Below are 27,676 nucleotides of genomic sequence, written 5' to 3' on the forward strand. Positions count from 1 at the left end.
CTACGAAATGCAAAGCAAGGAAAATGGCCAGCATCCTTACAACAAGCCACCCACAGATACTGTGCCTGTCGGTAAAATAAAGAGCCTTCTGTCAGCTGGGTAGCAAGCCTGGTTAATTAACTTCCCTACATCTGTTTGTTATGTACACACTCATTTACAAAAAACAAAACTGTAGAAAAGATTTATTCTAAGCATATTTACTTCAAAAGTTCAGCTGTGGTTGGGGATTTAAAAGAACACAAACTATATTTTTTATTGCATCACTTTTCTTTATCACATCTGTCATGAGATGAGCCACCCATACACATTTTTTATCATTATAGACATTTTTAGGGTTCAAATGTAACTCAAAATGCATTTTACCTCTCAGGATTTATGCCATTAACTTTCTCTTTATGTTGAGATATTGTGGATTACTATAAACTAGGCTGGTTGATATAGTGATATAAAAAGAACAGAAAAGGGTAATTGCTGTTTTGTATTTTTCATTCATTTTCGGCTAATAAGTTATTTATACATTTTATTAGTTTCAGAAGTGTCATGCCCTGCTGGGTTCTCTCCTTCCTGTTGGTGTGCTTCTCTGGTGGACAGTTAATTGTTTTCTGGTCAGGTTTCTTTTAATTAAACAAAGCAATAAACCTGCTGAAAGCATGCAACTAACAGGAAAGTAAAACCTCATGCTTATTATTTTCTGAGTGGTCTACTCAATCTTAAACTGCTCTCTTAAATACATCAATTTGTGTATGCAAAGTACTGCTAAATAATATTGACATAAGTAGGGTTAAAAACAATACACATGCCACTGTCGACGTATCTTTTAAAGAGATTCTGTCCTCTTGTCCCCACTTTGTAATGTCAACTTTGTAATTTGTATTAGACAGTGGCAGCTTTTTAAACAGAGACATAAAAGAGTGTTTTCTGACCTTTACGGACTGTTGCAGTTGACTCATTGGCAGGAAGCTCGGCCACAGCAACGGGAGCTTTTGGGTAAAACAATAGGAAGCATTAAAACACTCAGAATGGTGATTCAGTTCAAAGCATGGAGAAAGATGCTCCTTTTTCTGGTCTGCTGCATAGAAATTTAAAAGCAAAGGCCTTCTAAAGACATTCATGCACATAGACTGAGGAAGGGTTCTGGGTCAGTTTGCCTTTTCACCAATTCATAGCCCCTTTTCATACCCAGATTTCTTTATCTAAATGTTATTAAACTCATACAAAGTGCATTAAATTGAATGCTGTTGGTTTAAGGACTTATAGTAGAGTGACAATAAGGTCACATTCTTCAATATTTGATCACCAACCAAATCCAGTGAAGGTTACATTTGTGGATTCCGTTCTCTGGACGATTGATTGGTGCATCACTAGTAAATATACATGTAGACACTTTTCTTCTTTGGTTAATCAACACAGGCTTGCTGAAGATGAGGTAATTTTCCTGACTTAGAGTAGAAAGGCTTATAAAAGATTAACTTTGAAACATTGTGAGCAAACAATCTAGAAATGTATGTATTTAAAAAGATATGGTCCATTTTGAGACTTATTACTAAGCCTGTGTGCTGGCTGACTAAAATCTACATTTGAGTATGATTCTGCAGTTACAGCACACTTGTAATTGTTCTTGTTGCAGTGCTGCCCTCTGGTGGATAAGTACAAGTACAATAATCACATTACCTTGCAGTTATTAGTTTTAAAGACAAAAAAGTGGACATAGACATCCAGCCTCTCTGAAGAACAATGCGGTTCTGCTCATCCACTTTGTCTTGTTTTTGTCTGAGCTGAATGATGTCACAAGAACTTTCATAGAGAACAATTTAACAAATCTAAGGCATATGTTGCAGCAAAAAAAAAAAAGTACACACACTAGAGTTTAAATTTTTGTAAATGCACTGAAAGGTAGGTCAGAGGGAGGGGTAGGATTTAATGTTGTGTGTGGCCAGTCGTTACTAAACCACCGGCCTAATTTTTGGCTGAATACCGTGAGCCATGGTCTACAGTCACGCATGTCTCTTATCAGTTGACTGATTGTTCTCTTTTTCTTTCATAACCCCCCGTTTTTAACATGCTCAGCCTCTCAGACTTAATTCTGGTCCAGTAAGGTATCAAGTTTATACTTCTCATTCTTGGCTTGTGGTGTTCCACAGACATTCAGAGGTCTGCAGCTACAAAGACTCACCCTTTCTGTCTCTGCTAATCTCTCACACTAAACTCTGAGCACCATAAACGCTTCAACGAGTGTTGCCGACTTCCTCACAAGGCCGTAAGACTCCACTCTTGTCTGTCTGGATGTTTTTTATCTGCCTTCGTACTCGAATTTTGAGGCGCTGCAAGACATGCGCATATCTGTTGGTTTGCTTTTTCACGTGTTTTCCTCTTTGACTTGAGAAAACTGCTTAAACTTGGAGTTTAAAAAGGTTGGAAAGAGAATGTATTTCAGAAGCTGTTCAGTTTAATGGGTAATTGAAAGTGAGGTCTCTGTTCTGTTCCTCTTCAGGTTCTTGATTTGTTTTATGTTGCTTGTTTCCATCAGCCTGTTAGCTCGATAGCTTCTAAATTGCTGCCAGATTTTAATTTGTTTTTTTAGTGGTTTTTTTTATTTTTTTATTACAGAATAGTAACTAAAGAACAAACCACCTGACCCACTTTCATCACTTTTTAGTATTCAGATCTATCTCAAACCCCTGTTTCTGGTACAGCACCCTCAACACTAAATAGAAAATGCACAAAAAGTGAAATAAATGTGTTTATTTTTTTTTGTTTTCCCAGGAAAAAAATCCAACATTTAGAAATATTTTTTTTAGCATAACCACTAAATCTTCTGCTTTTCACAACAGCATTTTACAAGCCTGGAGAGATTTGAACCTTCCTTTTTTGCTGTCTCCCTAGATCATCCAGAATCCTGGCTGTCTCTTATGCTTTCTCGTCAGCTCAAACAGGTTTTCTATAGGATTTAGGTGTAGGAACCTAGATGGCCATGGAAGAAGGTTGTTTTTTTTATACATACATCCTTGACTAAAGGGATCTGCAGACGTGCCCAGCAGAGCCTCACCACATGCTTGGGTTATTGTGATGAAGGAAAAGAGTCAAGGAAATATGAGTTAATTGCAATCAATATCACAATATTCAACAATTGTATCGCAATTACATCTTTTCCTGATAAAACAAAGACTTTCTTTGGACCTTCAGAAAGCCAGAAGAACTATTGGTGAAGACCAGCTTCAAAGATTGCAGGAAGTATAGTGCTATATAGAACATACACCTCACATTTGTCAGATAATTTCATGAATCGGTGTATAAAGTATAATAGGTACAATATGAAAGCCAGAGGGTCTTTAGATTCCACTAAAATAATATCTTTCGAAGTCTTCTCAAATGTATTCCCCAAAGAGACACAAAGTTATGGATTACTATTGAGATGTTCATAAAGAGAATAAACACTAATATGCTGAATTAGATTATGCTGTAGTTACATTGTTTAAGGTGCCAATATTTATGGCAACAGATAGTTTGTAAGAAGCAATATATTTTTTTTAACATAGGATTGTGTCCCCACTGAATTTTTAGCGACTTAAATTAAAAGGGTAGATTTTTCTCATTACATTCAGTGTGGGATTATGCATCTGCAACAAAAGAGGAATTTTACACATTTTAACACATCTTTACCAGAGTGGAGGGCACTCTAAATTTCCCACTAATCTGACTTGGGGAATCAGGAGATTCCAGGACAAATTTATAGTCAAAATAAAGTATAAGTGTAATCTTGTAAGGAAACACTTGCTGAGCCATATTCAATCCTTGGAAATAGATTTTAAATTCATATGCAGTCTTTAGCACTTTTATAGAAGACGAAGACGGTTCCCACGGTTTATTCTTAGATCTTGAGTTGAACATTCTGCAAACTGACCACAGTAGCCTGGATTTCATCCCTTTAAAACAGTTTAAGAGGTTGTTTTTGTCAAGGATCTTGTTTCACCGTCAAACCACAGCAAAGGTCATGAGGTTAGCTGTAGCGCCTTGAATTCAGTCTGGAAGACCGCAGACGGTGTTTGCCGAGTTGCCACAGCTTCTCTCCGTATATCCTCTCAATCAGCGCTTGAAATGCCAAGACGAAAGCACAATGAGTGGGTTTTTTTTCACCACTTGTACAATATCACATGCTCCTTTGACTTTATTGTTGCTGGCTTGCAGAATTTGTATGGTCTATAGATTTTAATTCTGAGGGAAATGGTTGTTATGGTCTTGATTTGAGAAAATAAAGTAGTGCGCATTCAGACCAGAGTAACCCAGCCAAGACAGTGGTGATGAAACTTGGCCAGCTGAAGTTATGGTTGGCCTGCTCACAGAAGCATGAATGAATTTGCGTCTGGAGTATATTTATGTTCGTTTACTTTCTCAGCTGATTCCCTTCCCCACAAACCTAAACCTGAATCTGTTGGCCTGCTCCTGTTTTCTTGTTCTCACCAGTCGGCCAGTTACTTCCATTTTGCTGCAAACCTTCCTCTCATTCACTTAACCTTTAACCTCTTTAAGTATATTTATTATGAAGCAGCTAAACCTAAAGAGATGCTACGGCTACGGTCTCTTATGTCTCATCAGTATCTTTGGAAAAAGCCTTTCCTAACTCCTCCAGTTCACCTCATTCCACCTCCCTGTCTTCATTTCCACATCTCTGCTGAGCTTTTTTTCATTTCTTTATCTTGTGTTCTCACTCGAGGGTTTTTCTCAATATCCTCGTCTCTCTTTTCTTTGTACTTCTCGGGCTTTAATGTCTGTTATTTCTCCCCCTTCTCGTTTTGCATTCCTGCACTATCATCCCAGTCCCCGGGTGCTATCTAGAAGAAAGACAGAATAGCTTTGAGGCTTTTTATTTATCACATTTGCCTGTAGATTCAGTTATTTTTAGTTCTTTGGACTTCCAGTTTTTGCTCTTTGTACTTTTATTCATTTGGAAATAACAGCTGTGTTACTCCAACATTCACAGCTGAATTAGCTCTTCTACGAGTCACTTAGCTCTGCAGAGGCCTGCTGATGAGCCATTATCTTGATTCAGGTGTGTTGAATCAGGGCACAACTAAACATTCAGGACACTGGAGCTTGATTACCCACTTTGGGCACAGCTATAGACTGTCCTAGGTCCTCCTTTTGCTCTTATCTCTCCAGTTCAACCCACAGGCTTTCTAAAGGATTGAGGTCTGGAGACTGAAATGCCCGTGGAATAAGGCTGATTTAATACCTTGTGAACAATTTTTAACCTGCACATACATGCCTTCTAGTACACCTTAACCGTAAGACGAAGTAGCAAGATAAGTTACTTTTACCTTTAACACTAGTAATACCAGCTAAGAAGGGATATTGTGCCTAATCAGAAGACTGGATTCTTGGGAGCCTAGATGTGGGAACAACAGAGGAAAACACACTATAGAAATGAATTGATTTGCTGATTAAATGGTGAATGGATCCAAGTGTCCATACCACAGCCACGCTCTTAAAAAGACATAATAAAGCAACACATTTTGTATAGTCTTTTTAGTCCTTTCAGCCTGGCAGATAAATGCTTACTTAATGTCCCTTTTGTTGTGATCAGTCAGGACACTCTACCAGTGCTTGCAGACCCTTGGGCTGGGGCTCGCCATCCAGAACTGGAATCATGATCCTTTCTTCTTCGTAGCGCTGGGGGTTGAACGGTGCACCAAAAAAACCCTGATCTAGGACAAGGCCTGAATAAAGCAGCTTAAAATATAATAGGCTAATATCCATTAGGTTAAAGCTACAATTTAAAGAAGTTCTACATTTATTTGTGAAGTGTCATGTTGCACAGCAGTATAGTTCAAGTAATCAGTTACATCTCATGAACACATTAGTAAGACCAAAAAAAAAACTTTATATATAATTTCGATATTTTCTCCTAATAAAATTCACAATGACAACGTATGCATCCGGCACTATTATGTAGATTGGAAACACCTTACCTTTAGCTTGACAAAAACACAATGCTAGCAAACTGCTAATAAAAGGCACTTGACATTGGTAACAACATTATTAACTAAATTAGCACCATTTAAAACACTAACCTGTGCTAATATAACAATAATGCAATAACAATTAAAGATATGACACGCAGAACAATATTTTAATGCAAACCTTCAGGTACGGTTTTATTTTTACTGATTTCTAGCGTTGACTAATGGCGTTAGCCACTGAGTGAGTTTTTGGTGCAAAAATGCAGGCGCTAGTTAGCATCATAGCTAGCGTCACTCACCGATGACACCCGAGACAAGAATGCAGATTTGCAGACTCCAATGTTTTAACGGCAGAAGCTCTCTAATGTCTGAAGAACATCAAATCACTATTTAATCCCATAAAATATGCTGAGGGATTTAAGGTTTAGTTTTTCTTACCAATTTCCAAGTTTCTTAAACTAATTATTACAGTTTTCAAGTAGTGATGTGTCCAGTGTACCGATGCTTTTTGTGAAGCGCATTTTGAGGCTTTTGTCGATGGCGCATGTGGTGACGTTCGAGGCCTCGAGAGCCGGCCATACCACGTGACTGATTCAGGAACTTGTTCGCCGGTTTGCTCGTAATTCGAAGGGACAGCACAACCCTTCTGATTCCCCTTCACATTAGTGGTCTGAGCAGTGTTGCCAGGTGTACGATAATTATCGTATTTGTACGATAATTTTGCTCTCTGTACGATGTACGATCAATATTCCTAAAAAAGGCCAAATGTACGATAATTTGACCATTCCGTGAATGTGTGGTTGTAATCAGTCTTCATCAGCTTATCGCCAAAGTATGTCGGAGTTTTTTTTGTGAACCTTGAAGGCATCTGTGTCCAGAAACAGATGCTGGAAATTCCAGCCAATCGTGCTTTTCTAAATGTGACCTACGAGTGACGTCTATGCGTTGGCCTCAGAACAACAGCCATGATTGGCTGAATAGTCCACTGCGCCCGCCCATGATTGAGGAAAAGAAGAAGAAGCAGAGCCCAGCACTGTGGGGCTGCAGCTGTTGATAAATCCATTCTGTTCTGACGCCACAAAGCTGCGAGTGTTTATTAGACGCTATTCAACACATCAACAGACTTGTTATTTTGGTTATGACGAGTGTACGATAATTTCCCTCAAAATACGATAATTTTATGTCTCTACTACGATAATCCTACATTTCTCACCTGGTAACTGGGTCTGAGGATCGTATTGCGTGTGCGTTAGCAACCTATATTAGCGTCTTTTTTGCTTTGGAATAAGCAAGAAAGATATGTGCCCTGTGAATAGGTGTATTGCTATTTAATCTCATTGAAAGTAATAAGATTTGAAATTACTATTTATATTTCTTTTTAGCAAAAGGTTACATGTTGCTGTGCAGATTTGGCCATATATTTTTGGTTATTATCCTGCTATAAGACTCCCTTTTCTATTTTTAATGGTAGAGCCCACCAGATTTTTGTTTATATATGTCTCTGTATTTCCAGCAGTGTGTTCAGGGCCTTTAGATTAATAGGCCCGCATCATTACAGATTTGCCACCATATATAACAATGAGAAATGATTTTACACATATTCCTACATAAAATACCTGACATTGAACAACATTTTTGTGATTGTGGGACAGAAAAATGATCCTACATTTAAAACAGTTCATTGTTGGGGCAGTGCACACATGGAGGAGCTTGTCCCTTAATTTGGGCCAAGATTTGGAAAAAGCCCGGTCACCTTTATGCCTCAAACACTTTGTTGGAACAGAGAGAAGCAGCTGGTTTTCTGATCTGATGGTCTTTAAGGATAAATCCTAAAAGCTGTCACATGTTCCAGTTTCCTGTTAAATATTACTATGATTATAGTTATGGCCAAATTTAGGTAACACACATCTGCATGTCTTAAATGGCATGTTTACTTGAGAAATAGATCCTGTTTGTCGTTACATATGTACTCCTTGGTAACACTAAGACACGGAGGAAGGATATTGTAGACACTACTATTGACTCAGACAAGTAGAAAATCAACAGTAACTGCTGTGTAGTTACCTGGAAAATACATTTTCTCTTTGTCTTCAACAGGTTCTTCCAGTCACAGACTTTCTGCAGTCAAAGGTCAGTGTTGATTTTTTTCCCTTATTCTTTTGTTTTCCAATCTTTTCTTCTGTACTGAACACATTTATAACCCAATATAAATGTTCTTTAGCACCATTTTATAATAAATTTAGTACTGCAATGAACCCAGTTTGGTTGAAGGTTTGCTGCAATGGGTTTACAAATGCATTTGCAGCAGGAAACCACTAGAGGGAAGCACAGCATTTCTTTACAGACTCCTCCAGGCTTTGGAGAAAACCACAGTTCCTGTAAATCTTAGTAAATAAAAAACTGAAATTTAAGATCGCAAAGCTGATCATCCTCTGACCAAGTCTGAGTGGATGTGCATTGATGGTGCATTGAAAGGCTATGTTTGTGTGTTGGAGTCCTGCTTTATATTTACCTTCAAGCATCTTTATAACGCAAGAGCAAAATTAAAGAAGATCTTTGTTGCAGTTCTGTGAAAATGACCTGAAAAACTGACGAAATAAGAAGCTTTAATCTTGTACTTCAACATGTGTTAATGTCTATCAGTCTGAATGATGAGTCTCTCCTCTCAGTCAGTCTCCTCCTTCTCATTCCCACTCTACTCCATTGCCTCCCTTCTCTGGCTCCTGATAGGGCAGACATGGAGTCAACAGAGGAGAGAAGCAGCCGGAGGAGGAGGAAAGAGAGGGAGGGATGGAGAGACTGTGTGGATATGAGGGTAGAAACAAAGAAACGCTGCAGGTGTTGTGGAGTTGAGCATGTCTGTTGCATGACTTTACTCAGCAGGGAAGTGTGATAGCGTTGGCTGTCAGAGGCGCAGGACTGGCAGACTTATTCCAGTTGAAGTTTTACCTCCTTCTTTCATAGTGGTTTAGTTGATTTTAGAGAATATTTTGGCGGTTCAAAGCATGGCCCTTTTTACCAATGACGTGCACAGCCTGGGCTCCTATTACTGCCTGATCCGACGCAAGTTTAAGAGGAGGCGGAAGAAGCGCTCCGAACGCAAAGGTAACCAGAGGAGTTGAAGTTCTCTCACCTTTTCTGATGTTGAGGTGCAAACAAGTGTGTGCACCTTTTAAACAGTTTGTTTATGACTTACTGCTTGCTGAGTCCAGAATATTTCAGTTCTTATTTTTGTGTTTTATATGTTGCTTGGTGTGCCTGTATATCTACAGCAAAGTTGACTTCCTAAACAGACAAATATCTGACAATCTGTCAAAGTAGTTCAATTGCTTTTGTCCTTAGACAAGTTTGAATAAGTAGGGAGAAACGCATGTTGACTAAAAAAAAAGGTTTGACTTCATTCCTTACGCCAATTATCTAATTGATGAAATTAAGCCTTCATCTTTTTTTTAGAGATGCAGTATCAGTCAGCCAGAAACTTTCCCTTTTATATCCTTCATCCCGAAACACTCTACCAAACGGGGGTCCACAGGACGACATGACGTGGCAAACCTTTATGTTCCCGATTATTATTTTTATATTTTTAATCCAACATACTAACACACATTTTGATAAGCCAGCATACACCTTTCAGAGTTAGATTTAAAATTTCCATCCTACCAAGAAGTTTCTTTCTTATTGAAAATGCGATTGACATCTCTCGAAATATAATAAAACAGTCTGAAAAAGTACAAATTTATCTATTTTTATCGACATTTATTCAAAAAGGGGTTAGATTATTTCTACCCCTCTCAAAAATCAATCAGAAAGCCTTTTCTGTAATTAAAGGAATTTAACTGCTCCTATAGATGCTGACTCCAGGGTCGCAGAAAAAAACATGCGCCCCATATTCAGAGGCTTTAGTCCTCGTCTGTTGCGGGTTCGACTCCCAGCCCAGGCGACCTTTGCGGCATGTCTTCCCCCATTCTCCACCCATTAGTCAGCTTACTGTCAAAAAATTTGAAAAATAAACGTCAATAGTGCCGCCAAAAAATGTTTTAAAATTTGGTGACTCCATTTATCTTTGGTGACGAGCTCCTAGTCTTTGAGGTTGAAAGACCTCTTTACCATTACCCAAATCTTTTGCTTCCACCACAGATTATCCACCACGTACAAATCAGGACCCTGACTGGAGTCTGAGAAACCTTTGATCAAAACCACTTTTATGATTTCAAGGGAATCTGTCTGCTTGGAAGCCAGATACCAAGACTACGGGGTTGGTTTAAATTGCTGAAAGTAAGGAGTGGAGCACAGTTTCCTCAGACTAATGTCAGAGGCTGTTAGATGGCTACAAGGAGCATCTCTAAAGTTTTTCCTGCTCTTAGGGGGCAGGGTATGCTTACTTCTTCCCCAGCTACAAAAGACATTTTTATTTATGTTTTGTTTGGTTGTATTTATTTGTTAAATATGTTTTTGTTTTGTTCTGAAGGCAATAGTTAGGTTTAATTTCTACTGTGAACACTAAAATATCAAGATCGCCAACTTTTTTGCTTGAAGAGACTCCAGAGATCTGTTTTCTTTGTCTTTTTCCTCCCATCCTTCCCTTCCGTCTCTCTCTGAGCAAGCCATTTGGTGGCTCATCATAATTGAAGTTGAATGACGAGAGCTCCTTGGAGCTCTGAGCTTTTCTCTCCTGAGTTTGCTGCTCTGCTCTGGGGGATTAACCAAACAGAGAAGGTAGTAATTACTCAGGTGGCCACAGCTCACCGGCAGTATTAGCCATGTCTCAGCCACTTGCTTTGACATCCACCAACCCCCTCCGTACCACCACCTCTCCTCTGCCATCAAGTCCATTCATCCAACTAAATCCACCTCTGCTGAAGGGGCATTTTTTTATCCTTTGATTTAAAAACTCCAGGTCTGCTCGCTCCGAGTGAATATGTCTATCAGTATTACCCAGCTCTGTTCCCCGCTTCTTTTTTGCCTCACGCTTATCACCTGGGAAGGAAATTTACACTTTCTACCAGAGAGAAGCGATGACAAAGCACGAGCAGAAGGAGTTTGGCCCAGTTCCTAGATTTTAGCCTCCTAGTGAATTCCTAGGTTCTTGAGTTCCTGGAGGTTTTTGTTTGTTGCTGTAACTCTGATCCAGGATTCGTTTATGTTTATAATCTGTAGATAATCTTAACATTTTCCTACCAAAGCTGTTTGTGCATCACAGATTATTCTATCCATAACTAGTTTCTGTGTAAACATGCATTTGCTTTAATTTTATGCTTTAATTTTTCCTAATTTCCTTTCATTTTGTCAGTAATCTGTACACCTTGGGGAAAAGCAGAGGTTTTCCCAGTGCCGTAAACGGTGGTTTCGGACATTTCCGTGATCTGTGTTTTATGACAGCGGCGTATAAAACACAGCCTCACGCTGAAACCGTGGTAATTATTGCACGCCATTGTATACAGACATGTTTTTACGAAAGCACAACTGCTTTTAATTTTAGGCTTTTGCATATATCTGAATAAAATAAAAAGGATCTTAATTTTTACAAGTTTCTCAAATTATTTACATATTACTTCAACTGTAAGAAAACACACAGCAGATTGCAGACTGGTGTTCAATAAACCAAAAAAGGGGAAAGTGCTGTGTGAAAAACCAAGTAGCTTTGCTGCTTCCATAGGATTTATCACGGAAGGGAGCAGTCAGATGCTGCTAAGCAGCTCTTATTTATAAATGTTATCAGGAAGCGTAACCACCTCGGTAAAAACAGAAGTTCTGACAGTGCTGCTCTGGAGCAAACAAATGTGATGCCAAGTAGGAAAGACATCAGCAGTTCCCTGTTATTCAAGGAAGGGTTAAAGCAATAATTTCAAGTCCATCAAACACAGAGAGTGAGATTATCCATTAGTGGAAAATAAGTTGTGGAAATTGAGAATATGTACAGGGGTGGATGTCCTATTAAATTCATCCTAGGGTCAGATTGTGCAATCCCCACATAACAGACAAAAAAACGTCAACAGCTTCATCTTCGTCTTCTGGTCTCAGTATGTTAAATGTTGAAGTTGATGAGAAAAAAACTGAACGACTTGGAAAGATAAAGGAACAAATATGGGAGCAGTACTTAGCTCAGTTGCAACTAAATGACCCACAGAACCTCAGGAATGAGATCTGTTAGACATATTAGACCAAACTAGAGACAGTGTTGTGTTTGTAAAAAAAAAAACTAACTGCGAATATCAGTAGGAACACATTATCTTAAATGTCAAGCACGGTGGTAAGGTGATCATTTGGGCTTGTTTTGCACTTTGCACCCAAAAACATTCAACCAACAACTCCTCTGTGCACCAAATTACAGTTGAGCTTCAGTCCATCTGTCCGACCGCTGGAGCTTGACCCAAACCGGATCATCAAGAGAACAATGGTTCCAAAACACAGCAGCAGGATCTACAACCAAGAGGCAGAAAAATGAAAGAATAAATGGTTTGCAATGGGCAGTCAAAGTCCAGACCTCAATACGATTGAAGATGCTGTGGTAAGAACTTAAGGGAACTGTGCAGAAAGATGTTTTCAAACCCCAGCAGAATGAAGCAACACTGGTGGAAAAAGTGGGCCAAGAATCCTCCACAGCAGTGTGAGCCTGATAAAGTCATAGAGAAAAGGACTACTTCAAGTTCTTGTAGCTAAAGGTCCTTCTTTCCTGTTAACTTCTTTGAGTTATTGGATCACAGGCTGTCCTGTTTCTGGTTCTACGTTTTTCTACACAAAAACAAAAAATTAAAATGTTTATATTTTATTTAAAAAAAATCTAACACATGGAAAACATATTTTATTGTGATTTCTTTAAAACTAATTATTTATGTTGATATTTATTTAGTTATTTGTGATCATTTATCACTTTGCTTCTTTCAGGGTTCTTATGCAGTCTTGAATAGAAAAATATGGAGAAATAAAAGTTCAGTAATTAAAAAAAGTTTCCACTTTTTATGTTTTATTCCATTATCTAAAAATTAAACATTTCTGGAAAAATGAATACATCGATTTATATTTAGATGATGTCCTTCATATTTGTTTGCGACTTCCAATCAATGTGTTTTTGTTAAACACATTGATTGTCTTTTCTTTAATCACAAATAAACATTTATTCTAAAATAAATCAAGGTCTGTAACCTTTACAGCCCAAAAGTCATTTTTACCCTCAGTCTAGCTAAATAAAACTTGTTTAGAGCCTAAAATGTTACACCACCTTTTAAAAAAAGACAAGTTATAATTTCTGGATAAATATCCACTATAGGACATTTGTTTTTAAAGAACCAATCTTGCGGTCTTTTGCAAAATGGATGCATGTATTGTCTTTTATGGAATGTTGATATTTGTGGAAAATTATGTCAGAACAAAGCATATAGTTTTCAACCTAATGACAAGAAAAATAGATCTAAAAATATTAGTCATTCTGTTGTTGAAATTCAGTGCAACTATTCCACTAAGAGAACAGCTAAAACCTGCATTTAATATTTATCTAAATTTAAAAGTATTAGTTGGTTCTTTATCATTTTTAGCCAGTTATTGAGAGCAAGTGTGGAAGGCCCTAAGAGCCATTTGTGGCTCCGGAGCCGCAGGTTTCAGACCTCTAATCTAGGATCATTTAAACCAGATGTTGCTTTGCATACTAGATTTTACCTGGTTTGTCAGGATGTAAAATAGCCCTTTATCACCCAACTGAATCTGAAGCCAGCCTCAGCACCCTGTGGTTTAATGATTTGTGAGGCAAAAACTGACAATAAAACGCAACTAGATGAATGTTTCCAGCTCAAATGTCCAAAATGGCATTCAAAACAAACCGAGAAATTGAGTGTGGAAATGAATGAAATTGTCAAATAAATTTTTTTAACACTTAAATAGATATTTTTACAGCTTTTGTAATATATGATTAATCAATTATTAATTAAGTCAGAATGAAATGATCCAAGCCACATGTAGTGAAAAAGGGTTTAAACTTAATATCTTCCAGCTGAAATAATTTTTCCCTTTAAGCTTTGTTATAATTACCATTTAGATATTTACATTTTGGTCATATATTACATCCTTTTGTGTTTTTTACAGACGTGTTAGTGACATAATTCTCAGTTATTACTCAACTTCAGTCTTGGGATATAATCGGAACGATGTGTCGACCAGTTTCTATGCGAAGGACTGTGATTTAGTTCTCTGTGAATTAACATACAGAGCAGAATGGCTTTTAAAAGACTGAGCTTGAACACATCTCTGGTGCATCTCTCATAAATGTGCCAAACCGTGACACTTGGAGACGATGCTTTCCAATGGGCCGTGTATGAAAGATGGAAAATGGGGAACAGAGGCCTTTTCTGCCATGCCAGCAAAATCTCTAAAATGAGCTTTTGCAACTTGAATAGTGGGGGGGGGGGGAATCTGCACCGCCTGACGCTTCAAATCAATTCTGTGAGAAGGAAGACTTTTCCTGCTGCAAGATTGTTTTCTTGCTTTTTCTTAGTTTCATTATTCGCTTGTTCCTGTACTTTTACCATCTTTTTATAAATCACTAAATGGTTCTTCTGAATGCCTTTCGCTTATTTTCTTTAGAAAAAAAAAATTAGATTAGCCGACACTGAAAAGCTCCGGCAATGTGATTAACATTTGACATCCACACCAAAGAAGCCAAATCGAAAACACATTCCCACTTATTTATATTGGATCAAAAAAAAAGAGCAGTTGATTAGAAGCAGAGCCTGGCTGAGTACTGCAAACACAGCGGCACTCTGTCATAAAAAAAATGAGTTGTGTCTGCCTGTCTCAATGTAATTAGCTTTGATTAGCATGCTGCTAATGACTGTGACAGACTGTCAAAGGCGGGGGAAAAAAAACACACTGTAGTGGGACCACTCAAACTGCCGAGGTTTGTTTAGCTGACACCGAGGGGGGGGGTTCAAGTCTCTCCAGAGATTTCAGACTAACTTTATTAGTGTAGCTGCAAATTAATATGAATATAGGAATGTTTTGCCTTTATTGTGCAGACTTTAAAATGCATTCTGCCTGCTGTGCAGAGAAGGGGCTAAATAATCACTCCATCCTCTTTCCGTTCACCTCTCTGTCGTCTGTCACAACCTTTTTCATCCGGCTGAGGTCTCCCTCCATGCCCTGTCCCAACTGTCCATCAATTCCACCTCATCTGTTTGACAGCAGAAAGCCCATGAGGTGTGAAATTCAGCTCCTGCATGATGCCGTCTAAGTTGCAGACCCCACACAAAATTTTACACGGATTCATCCACAGCTTTGCTCCATTTTACCTTCAGAGCTTCCCCTCACACATGCTTACACACAAACATGTTGAGGTAAATGCACGCATCCCTCCTCAGGATAGTTTTGCCAGGCCTTGAATTTGATAAACGATGGTAGGTGTAAGGCTCCATGGACATCAAGTGAAGGAGAACAGAGGGACAGAGGAGATTGGTGTGATTTGGTCCAGTACTCTCACACCAAGACTGATCTGCCTGTATGTTGCCTAACAACACTTTATTATAATTCTTGGCTGATTGTTAACTCCCTGAGTTTTGTACCTTGTAGCACGCTGAGCTTGTAAAAGAGAAAAAGCTGCAGCGAAGTACCTGCAAGCAGTTATATTTCTATACTGAGATATGATTGTCTGGAAATGGTCTAAACCTAAATCTAAAAGCAAAAAAGGTTAGATTTGAATACCTCCGACTCCTTGCGTTAGTTTTATTTTTATTTTTTCAAGTGAAGGTCCGGAAAAGGTTATTAGCAGTTGGTATCCGAACAGAAGTCATTTATACACAAACTAATTCAAAGTCCTTAACAGGAAAATGAAGAAAATAAGAGAAAGAAAATGCAACTAAAAACGAGTAGGACATTAAAAAAATAACATTGAAATGTAAGCAACACAGTAAAAGAAAGAATGTTAAAATTGGCAATAAATAGATCAAAATAAATTAATGAAATATGATTTAACTTTTCAGGATATCTATCAAGTACCATGCATTGAAACTCCTTATTTGGGCAGTTGGTGGCTTTGTAGTCAAGACCACCAAACCTGAGAAAGAGTCAAGACCAAAGCTGAGACAAGACCAAGACTTGAAGGAAGGTGAAACCAAGTCCAAAAGCAAGGCCCAAACAATAAAAACCATTTTCAAAACCATGTAAACATTTAAAGGAAATCTGCTGGTGGTTGCTTATTAACAAGCTAGCATATAAAAGGGCTATAAAAGCTGCACCGCTGCAACTAAGTTGCAACTAAACAAGTTTGGGTTCACGTTAGGTGCATCTAACATTTAGGTGAACCCAAACCTGCATGCCAATAGACCCTCAAATACACGCCACTTCTCCAAAACATCTCACCATGGTAACAAGTTAAACAAGTAAAAATGTGGTCTCAGGACCAGTATTAAATACCACAACACTGCCAGGTGGAGGGACTTTAAATGCCTTTGAGGCCCTCAGCAGGTGTGTATTTTTAGTGACTTGAAAGGCTAAAGTTCAGGAAGATAGCAGGGTCTTATTAATGATGGAAAATAAGGAAACAAGCCAATAAATGTGGGTTAATTATAACAGATGAACCCATATTTTCTTGATATTGTGCAGCCCTAATTTTTAAGACGACAGTAGACAGATTTAGCAATAGAATTTAAGAGTAGGTCTGAGTCCATGACTAAATCAAATAGTATACGTAACTGTTGTAGACGGATGTTATGACAGTATAGGTACACAAAAGTTACAGTCCTGACTTCAGAAAGTTGTGACAACCTCTGGAGAAGAGGGCCTTCCCAACAAATCCCAATGTTTGTCTGATTGCTTCATTAATTCATAAATTATTTGGAAGAATACTCTGAAATGTCACTGAAATATTCAGTAGCTGAACCCTGATTTTAAACAATCCTGCTGTTGGTTCAGGTCCCATTCCAGCTGTGCTTTGTCTCCAGTATCAGGACATGTTCTGCTGTTGATGCCTTCACGTTGATACAGAAGTCATACTGGGCTGTTTTTTCATGAACATGCGAGCTCTCAGGAGCCTCCTACCTTTGAGCTCAGCTTGCCACTCTGAACATTGAGCACAGCGTCGTCGGTGGCCCTCCGTGGGTCGAGCGCGCTCACACATCCGAACACTCGCTCATTTCCAGACACACTGAAACGTACACTCTTTTCCCCACAGGCTCCAGGCGCCTATGCTGTGTCATAAATCAGAGCTGTCAAATAGATTTTACAGCACCTAGTGAAAAGAGGAGAGGCAGCCACCCAACAACCTTGAAAAGATGGAAGAAAACAGGAGTAGAGGAGTTTTATTATTATCAAACCTGAAACCTGGACCTAAGGAATCTATGAAGAAAGGTAGGTCAGTTTTTCACGAGAGAACAAGGAGACATCTGGACTGAATGCACCAAGATACCAGAAAACACAGCTTCACTTGGCTAGAGTTATTGTTTTCCTTCCTTCATGGAAATATTGTATGATCATGTCTTTTATCATGAATGAGAAAGTAAAATCTAGAAAGTAAAGCTAGATGTTTTGTCCCTGAGTCATGGCAGACAGGAGAGCAGAGTAGGAGGGTAATGTAAGGCTGGCTTGACCACTTATAAGGTTTAGGGAGCAATTACTATTTCACATAGGTCCAGTTTAATTTGGATAGCTGTTTTCCCTTAATAAATTAAACCATGATTTGAAAACAGACATTTGTATTTAGTTATCTTTGTCTGATATCAAAATTTGTTTAAAAGGTGACAAAAAAGCAACAACAAGAAATCTGTGTGAAAAAGGGAGTGAAAATATTTTTATGACGCTTTACTTGTGCATCCAATGAACGCAGTGAAATTTAAACAAAACGAGTAGAAGATGTTCCCCAGGCTGGTTTGGGGCTAGCCGGCTCCTTTTAGTGTCCAGAAACGTTGCAGTCACCTTTTTATTGAGTTTTAGGAAGGTTTGCTTCCTGATGTTTCTTGCTGTGTTTCTACCAGTTATTGTTGCTCCACAAGCTTTGGAAAATGTCTTAATGTTGTCATCAAATGTGACGTGTCGTTACATCTGCTCTTTTCTTTTTTTTTCTTTTTTGCTGTATCAGCAATTTTTTGCATAAGTCCAGCATGTTTAACTGTAGACCTCACTGCAAACAGGTGACATCCACCTCGCTCGACGAACAGTCCTATCGCTCCTGAAGATTAGGTCTCCACGTCTGAACTTATCTTTCGCCATTAATTCATCTCCTTTTATTCTACGAAAGCGTCACTCATTTTCGCCATAATTCCAATTGTTCAGCATGAGTTTAGTCTGATTCATCTTATTGGAGTCCATAAACAAAAATGTCAACAAAATTAATTCAGTTTGGGAAGAAAAAACCAAAAATGCAGCAACTTTAAATAAAGTACAGCAAAATGATCATCACCTGTAGTCTCAGTACTGCCTCAGTCCTTAAGTATAGAAGCTTTTCAGCTTGAACGATTTATATTTCACTGCTAAGTAGCCTAGCAAAGAAACAAGCCTCTGAAAATAGTCTCACACTTCACTGACAGTGAGAAAAAAGGTAAAGTGTGAAGAAGTTTGAAAGGCCTTCAGAAACCTTGAAAATTTATTGATCAAGACCACTCAAACAAAAGACAGACTCCTTTGAAGAAAAATATTAAGAAATTGCATGTTGAGAATTTTGAACAGTTACAGTATCTCAATAAATTATAAACTATACCAAATAGAGACTTTTTGTAGAATTGTAAAAAGGAATATGGGAGACACCAGAACCAACAATGCAGTAGGCTTACATTTCTGTACTAAACGTACAGCTGACATCAGCTGATGTATTAATCAGATATTTTAAGAAACTGAATTGTTTTCATTAGCTGTAATCCATATTCATTAAAATGAACAGAAATTACTATTTTAAATATATCTGAGTGTATGTCTGAGTGTAATCAATGATAGCCTAATCTAGTGGGATGCACCTTTCAGATGTACACATTAGGGCTGAAACAATTAATCGGATTAATCGATTATTGAAATAATCGTCAACTAATTTAGTAATCGAATACTTGTTAATTGCAATATACAGGCTCTAAAACATGCCATTTGCTCAAAGAACAACTCGCTCAGAGCAGGAATTTGGCCAAAAGGGTACACAAAATATATAAGTTTTGCATTTAAGATGAAAAACTTTCTTTGTCTGTAAATATGTTCTATCTAGAATTGCTCAAGGGGCTTAGCTTTAGCTTCACCTGGTTCAAATTCTGTATAAAAAAAAATCCTATTAAGCATCTTTTGCTATTTGATTATTAATCAAAAAAATTGTGGACAGATTAATTGATTAGCAAAATAATTGTTAGTTACAGCCCTAGTAGACATAGGCGTCCTATGCTGCTGTCCAATAAAAGCCAATGGTTTTTCTATCTATCATTGACTAGATTTCGTATTAATTGTTGTAGTGAGGCTTGATTTTCTGGTTCCCTCGGGTAATCTATAAATACCATGGATATTAATGCTAACTCATGAGGATCTTCAGTAAAAAACATGAAGGCCGTTTTTATTAAGAGCTCATTGTCTCTGAAAACTTTCCCATCCAATACCATGAACTCCTTGATTGGAGGAGCCTCATTGGCTGTCAGCGTCTGAGTAGCGGCCTCTTAACATGCAGAGTGGAGGGAGGCGCGGACATCCAGCGGTGGGGCTCAGAAGGCAAATCACTTCTGGCAGTCTAATTCATCGATCATTAGAAGGGCCAAATTGAATAATGAACTCAGAGGTGAGTTGCCTACGTGTGTGTGCTCATGTGTAAGTGTATCTGATGAGGCTGGGAGAGCCATGTTGGGTGAATGTGTGTGTGAGGGTATTTTGCTGCCCCTTCACTTTGGCTCATCAGTTTCGATCTGGTTGGACGACAGGCGTTCCTTCTTGGTGCCAGGACCCGTCTCCATTAGGCCACCGCTGCCCACACGTGTACTCCATTAGGCGGCATTACCTGGTCCGTGCCTGGAGGCATCACCTCAGGAAGCAGGAGGCGGGTGCAGAGCAGCACCACCCTTCACAATAAAAAGACCCGATTTCATTTCTATTAGGATTCTTCCTCTCTCACACTTTTCTGTCTGTAATCACAGGCCTGCCAGAGCCTTATTGGGAAAGTAATGGGATTGTAGGACAGCGACAGTGACACTCATCTAACTGCATACCCCAGCAGTAATGATCCTTGTGTCTTTAATTGTACGTTTCTCTGCCTTTAGTTTCCGCCCTCCTTTGTTTTTAGATTCCAATGAATGCATCTTTTTAATTTATGTTTCTGTTTGTTGTCTTTTAAGTGGACATTTCTCCTGCTGTGAGAAGACAATTACTGAAGACATTAAATTATCCACTCTATGTTGGCACAGCCTTGAATATTCAATGCAGGCTTCTAAAAGTTAGGAGGAGAGAAATTAGTTCATATCCAATCAAAGTTAGCAGACTAGATAGATTTGTTTTTAAATTTAAATTCCTGACCAGTTTGTATCATATCACCGTATGGAGGCTTGGATCAGGCGTGACGGGGACTGGAAAAGTGAATTTTGTTTTTAGAATAAAGGGAAAATCAGACAGAAATGAAATGGATGGGTGCGAAGTGGCCGCCTGGTGGGCCTATCAGTCTGTGTTAGACCCACTGAGAGGGTTGTCTCACAGGTGGGCTCTCCTGCAACAGCCATTTCCCCTGGCTATTTGTCTCTGTCCAGTTTCTTCCTCCTCCATCTCCTCCTCTACCTCCTCTTCGATTGCTCATTTCGGTCTCTCGTTCTTGTTCGATCTCTTTCTTCTATAGTTACACTGATTCTCTACTTTTCCCAGCTTAAAACTTTTCCGCTTCACACAGAGAAAGTATTGATAATATTAATATAAACAGAGATTAAAACACCAAACCCCACCTTTTCACTTTATTCTGTCCTAACCGGTTAGTCTTTGGCCTGTCTAGGTGATGGTTTCTGCAAAACCCTTTTAACTATGATCCATTTAAATGACTGAAAGATTGTTTTTTACAGTACTATGAAAAAGTTTTAAGTTCCCTCAGTTTATGTTCCGCTTTCAATTAGCCTAACATTTTTGTAGTAATTTAGAGTGGTCTTTACCAGTATTTTCCAGACCTGTACCTGATAATGAAGCATTTTGTTCAGTTTAGGATAAATGATAAGAGTAGACCAAATAGACACAAGTTGACAATAGAATCCGGATTGAAAAACATTTTTATAGATAAGCAGTATCTGAAAGTCAGTTCTTTAAGAAACAGGAAACAAATTCAACAAAGATCTTCATCCTTCAGCTAATAATCTACCTTGTCTCAGGTCAAACACTTTGGAGGCCAAATATAAAGAAATTACAGATAAATCAAGACTTTTGCAGAGTATGATGTGCTTTACAAATGCCAGTTACAAAAGATTTATCTTATTTAATTGGCTTCTCTTCTAAGACCTCTATGCTAGCGAGGCCGCCTTCCTTGGTGCTCCTTGGTGCCTTAAGAAAAAACTTGGAGTTCATTAACATCTATACACCTGAACAAAACCAGTTACTGTAACTGTTACTTTTACAAGTAACCATTTAACTACATGACCGCTGTTTCGCAGCATTTATTCTTCTGTCAATACAAAAGAATTTAAATCCTAAATTTGTTCTGGTGCTTTAAATAGTAAGAACTTCATGAAGTCTACTCTTAATGAATACCTAGCTATTACCTGACTGGACCCCTTTTTGTCCTCAGAACTGCCTTAATTCATCGTGGCATAGATTCAACAAGGTGTCAGAAGCATTTCTTGGGGATTTAGGTCCAAACTGACTAGAGAGCGTCAAGCAGTTGCTGTAGATTTTGGCAAATTTGTTGTCATCGAGATTTGGTCATGTTCAAGAAATCAGTTTGAGATGATTTTTGCTGCATTTACATGCTGGAAGCAGCTATTTGAAGATTGAGTGTGGTCATAAAGGGACGGACACGGTCAGGAAAAATTCTCAGGTAGACTTTGGTGTTTAAACGATGCTCAGTTGGTGGTAAGGGGCCAGACATGTGCCAAGAAAATACAGGATCCATTAAATAGGCACAAAGGCATGCCAGAGAAGGTTCAGGACTGAGCAAACTTTCAAGCGCAGTTGCTCCATACTTGTTGCGGTGCACTAACATCACTCTTTTGGATTTCTCTTGTTTACGAGAAGGACAGCCAGCATCTCAGAAGGTCATAGGGTGGAAACTAAAGGAACGTCGCACATTGCTGTTATTAGGTTAATGCTCCAGTGCCTTCTAGCTAACCTAGCTAACAGCCTGGCTAGTTAGCCAGCTAAAATCGTTCAGTGTTACTCCAGAAAGCACAATAAGCAACATGCACATTTAAATAATTCTCCTGAATTCATTATTTCACGTTCTGCTTCAGTCCTTCACCACTTTTTACATCTGTTAAAAGAAATATCATTTTATGTGATTGCAGTTTGCACAGACATATATTGCGATGGCAATTTGATAGATTGTGGACCTCTACTTTTTATCATTTTGAACCAGTTTTTTTTTTTGTCCACACAGTTGGTCCACAACTGGTAGCAACAACCATGCCTTCAATGTCAAAGTCAAATAAAACCCATTTTTCTAGATGCCTAAATGCATTGAGTTGCTACTCTTTGGTTGACCGAATGACTGTTTGTGTTAATCAGTAATTGAACACGTGTACCTAATAAAGTGGCCAGTGAGGGTACCATGATGGCATTAAAACGTAGAGAAGAGACTCGGGTATTAAAAGCAGTTATCAGGCATGTAATTAATCATAATCATTACTCAGCAAGCTCTAAAATCTTTCCATATGATAGTTTTTTACCGCAAATCACCACACTTTCCTCATCCTCCTGGCATTAATTTTACAATGTGTCAAACTCTGCACTGTGTACAGTCACCCAGCTGAACACGGACCATATAAAGCCTGTAAAGCAGATGTTTACCACTGGTTTCCTTGGAGGTAGACGTTTTTGGTGCCTACCTCATGTATATTAACACCTCTACTAGTGCTGGCTCTGTGTAATAACATCTGTGTCAAAAAGAAATATGTATGACCTCATGTTGTGTTTAGTCTGTTAAAGCTCACATGGTGTGAAATGGAGATTTAAAGGTTTGGAGGAGCACTGCTGAGATCATTTGTTAATTTAATTTTATAAATATGTTGAGACGTTTTATCTGGCATCTGACTTTACCTGCACAAAAATCATTGCTGGGAGCCTGAAAATGACTAAAACAATTATGTGTATAACTTGGTTTAGTAAGATTGAAATAAATCAGTTTATTTTTCCATCTAAAATATATTTTATAGTCATCCAGAAGCATATCTCTCTGTCCTTTTTGCCTTGATGAAGACTGGAAGCAACAGCAGCCATTTAGATGCAGCTTCTCTGTTGGTCCAGTAGTCATGCTGAATGCAGTCATGCTGAATGCCCTCCCATAGCCCCGCTGACGCTGGAGCGGATCGTAGCCACTCAGTCGGGTGATTTATGGCCCTACCCAAAGCCAGCCTAAGAAGCTTGTGTGCTTTTATATGTGTGTTTTTGTTAAATTATTGAAGGAACATAACAGCAAGTAAGACATAGAGAGGCTGAGAATGCGGGTGAAGTAAGAGAAACAACGGAATGATGGTACCAACAAATGTTTGGGCTGAAAGAATTAATGCATGGGAAGAAGTTGGAACTTCAGGTTGTTTGATATTCATCCAGTTCTTTACAAGCCACATATTAGACTGTAATAAATCACATATTGGTAATTTTCAATCTATGAGAATTTTCTACATTTCCATTACATTTCAGACTAATTAAAAAATGCATCCAGCTATTCATTTCCCCATAGTCTACACCGTTTCAACATAGAAGCTATGTGGAATGGTTCCTAATTTATCCACGATACTGATACCCTATGCTTCCACCCTTTTATCAGTTGTTCCCAAGATGCATCTTGACCAGGACAGGAGTCTTTTCATATTATACTTGCAGTAATATGGTAGTGCAGTACTACGGTATAGAAAAATAGAGGAAATTGCATTGAATACCACTGAGCGATGTGCTTCTTGTACAGTAAAATCTTTGCTGCTATTCCAGCTGTGTTGGGGTAACATTTTGAATATAATGACAGTAGAGCTGCACAGTGTTCAGAAAACATGCATTGGTGGTGTGGTTGAATATTGGTTGACACTATCTTTTACACTTAAGTCCTATCATGATGTTCCCATCACTCTCTGGGAGCTTCAGCATCTCAGACACTTAAATATATCAGGTGTGAGCATCAAGAGCTGGGATTATCTATTCAGCTGGCAACATGTATGTTTGATCTGTAGGTCATGAATAAACTATAAAATCCAGCCAAAAACTGTATTCAAACAGTGTTTTGCAACTGTGATTTTGAACATACTGATACTACGATGATGACTGTGATTCCGTTTATTGTGCTGCACTTTAAAAGTTGTGCTACTTAGATTATAGTGCAATTAAGGTATTAAAAGCAGCTCATCATTACCAATACATCCAAACAGTTCTTAGAAGTATTGATGCTGATGCTGCGTGCGTCATTTGATGGGCACGTTTTCTTTTCGGCTTACTTTGTTCTGGAGTTTATTGAGTTTTCTGAACAGAACCTCGTCCAGATCCCAATGGACCATCTTTGCTAAAACCTGAAGTTGATTGTATTTGAACATTATTGCCAAAACAGATATGAGAAACCTTCAAAAAGAAGGCTGCACATACCTTGCTGGGTCATTCCTGAGAAAAATCGAGGCTGCTAAGGCCGTGAGAACCAAGTCCAACAGTAAAACAAACGTTAATCTTTAATATTTGATATTTATTTTACAAAACACACCTCAAGCCTGTTTTTGCTTTGCCATAGTGGAAACATGTGTGCGGGTTTAGAAGGAAAATCAATTGAACGTAAAACATGGAGAGCTTAAACACAGCTGTATGGGCTGATGTGCTGCAAACAGAAAAAGGTAAGTTTGTTCTTTATATCCAGGGACACAGTTATCTCCTTCCTGGCCTTTATTTCCTGGCATCTCAATCTTTTCCTGCCTTCATTCTTCTGTGAACCTTGACTCTGCCAGCCTTCTGAAATGCAGTCCTCCGTAAAATCCATCAAATAAAAAATTCATATTGATACTCTGGCTCTGTTTTTTTGCCACTTTTCTTTACTTCCACCATCAGCACTCCATGATGATGAATGACTGACTGTCACATATAAAAAGGCTGCAACACAGTAAAAGGTTGATTCTCTGCTTTTTCCACATCTCTCAGCCCCTGCTTCTCTATTTCTTCAGATTTGATCAATTTTTCATAAGAAAAATTATAAAACAGGGGGGTGTTACAGTTTTAATACTTAAGGAACCTATAAACATCCAATCCTTTTAGTTTAACATCAACATCTCTGCATTTGGGTTCTTGATTATATTTACAGAAATATATTATGAAGCTTTTTTGTTTCTCAGTTATATGTCTTTACCTCAAAATGTGAGCACTGGATACTTTTACAGTCATAAGGGAACATTCAGTTACTAAAGCTAGTTGGCTTTAAATTCAGAGGAGTAATTTATAACTGGTGAAACAGACAAATTGACAAACTGGTTCAAAAATGGGATGAATGAATTTGTACACAGAAGCTCAATTTATTGTAGGTAGTAGACAGACTAAAAGCTGCAACTGAATCAAAAGGGGTTGTATAGCCTTTGACTAGGCCACTCTAGAACCTTCAGTTTGTTCTTTTCAAGCTATTCAGAGGTGGACTTGCGAGTGTGCATTGGGTCATCGTCTTTCTGCATATCCCAGGTGTGCTTTAGCTTAAGGTCAGGCTTTTTTCTGCAGGAGTTTCTGCTGGAGAGCAGAATTTATGGTCCCATCTATTACTGCAAGCTGTGTCCAGGTCATAAAATTACAAAGCAGTCCCAGACCATCACACTACCACCACCATGTTTCACTGTAGGTACAACGTTCTTTTTCTGCAATGGTGTTAGCTTTACGAAAGTTGTAATAGGACACAACTTCCAGGGAGTTCCACCTTTGTCTCCTTTTTTTTGGATCAGAGCCTAACGTGTTGCTTTTTGAGAGCCTTTAGTTTACTGTAGAGTTATCTGACTTGACCTCACCTGCCATATTTAAGACCTGCGTGCTGTTGTTTATTACTTTATATGAGATTCATATTTAAGCGTACATTTTGTAGGGCATACCATAGATGGACGGACGATGAGGTCCAAGTTCTGTTGAGAATGATAGGGTGTACGACAAAATGACAGCAAAAAAAACCAAACAATCTTATTACTGCCACCCACTGGACTGGAGGTGTAGTGCAGTTTTCTTCAGAACTTCCCTATACGTCATTAGGCTGATTTAATGACGTAGCCTATCAGAGTAGTGGAATCAGAAAGCAAACAAATAACCCGGGGTTCCTTCTACCTGAGTAAAAACAATCCCAGATAATTAAATCCTGAGTCTTTGGTTTCTGTTCTGTTCTACTTCATGTAGATATATTGTTGGTACAGGTCTGGCAGAGGTCAGGCCTGGGTGTGGTGAAATCTGTAGTTAAGTTCTAGTTAATTACAGGTAATTCATAATTTAACAAGGGGAGAAATAGTATTTTCAAAGAGCGCCAGGTTGCTTTAGGGTAGCTTTTCACCTTAATAAATAATAATAAAAACGTAATAAATTAAATAATCTTTTCAAAACTGCATTATGTATTTACTCTGGTTATGTTAATTTGTTGGATTAATCTGTAAAGGGAAACTCTGTAAGACTTTATGCTCATTTGCCTTTTTTTTACAATTTACTATAAATGTTTTAGGTTTTGAAAAAAATAAATTACATTAACTGTTACATTAGGACTCTCACTCATTTTGCTTTAAGAAACTCAACAGACCTTCTATTCAAGTTTAGGTTAAAAGCAGATTGTCTGTTTCTTCTGTCAAAATAAATCATTCTAACTTTTCGTTGTCTAAAGGGATTGCTCAATCCAGCTCTCCATCCAACGGGTCCGGACTTCCCTAAACCTGAAAGATCTTATATAAATAAACTAAAGTTTGAAACACATTTCTGCTGCAGAAACCTTTCATCGTAGGGTTTCTAAAGGTTAGGTGCCAAATCCTTTGTATTTTGTTCAATATTTTCTAAGATGACGCCTTTGAAATCTGTTTTATAATACTGTAGGTGTAACCTTCCTTTAGCTCTATATTTTTCTAGAAATCATATTCAGCCATGCAACCTTAAGCTTTTTTCTACAACTTCTGATGTTTTCTCAGCAGCAAAGGTTAACTGTATTAAGTTCTGTAGTTATTCACCAAACCTTTTGATTTATCACATTATAAAATACACAAATGGATGAAAAATGAATAAAGAGAAATAAAAACCAGAGTTTTAGTGTAACCCTTCATAGAGTTGAATAATCTGATAATATCTGATAATATCTGGTGATGCGTTTTGTGTCCATATTGCTCCATATAGTTTGGACATGTGGTGGTCTGCTGTTTGGGTGAATTTGACCTTTTCAGTACAACAGCTTCCCAAGAACAGCCTGTAGCCATTTAGTGTTATGTTGTGACAGCCATGTGACATCACTGACATTAATGATACTGGTGATTTCTGCAAGCAGTATGAGAAACTATTCAATTCTGGCATAATGAATATAAAACTTTCAAGCAAGCAGCAGTTTCATGGTTCTGCCTTCATTAAAAGTACCTAACTTTGTAAGATATGGAATGGATCCGTCTGGCACGGGATGTTTGCTCAGACTGTGC

General features: G+C 38.3%; 1 protein-coding gene across 3 annotated transcripts in view; it reads left to right on the forward strand.

Annotated features, from left to right (window-relative positions):
- Window positions 1-27,676, forward strand: part of adarb1b (adenosine deaminase RNA specific B1b) — a 158,389-nt gene that overhangs the window by 94,509 nt on the left and 36,204 nt on the right. Inside the window, exon 3 of one of the 3 annotated variants that reach the window (XM_047370114.1) lies at window positions 8,055-8,087. Coding sequence is in view for 2 of the 3 variants with exons in the window: in XM_047370112.1 (XP_047226068.1) it covers window positions 8,963-9,062 (100 nt within the window). In the remaining variant the exon portion in view is untranslated. Of the gene's footprint in view, window positions 1-8,054; window positions 8,088-8,811; window positions 9,063-17,269; window positions 17,289-27,676 lie in introns of those variants that run through there. The other 2 variants (XM_047370112.1, XM_047370113.1) reach the window with 2 other exon arrangements.

This window comes from Girardinichthys multiradiatus, chromosome 7 (assembly GCF_021462225.1).
Source record: "Girardinichthys multiradiatus isolate DD_20200921_A chromosome 7, DD_fGirMul_XY1, whole genome shotgun sequence".
Classification (NCBI taxonomy): Eukaryota; Metazoa; Chordata; class Actinopteri; order Cyprinodontiformes; family Goodeidae; genus Girardinichthys; species Girardinichthys multiradiatus.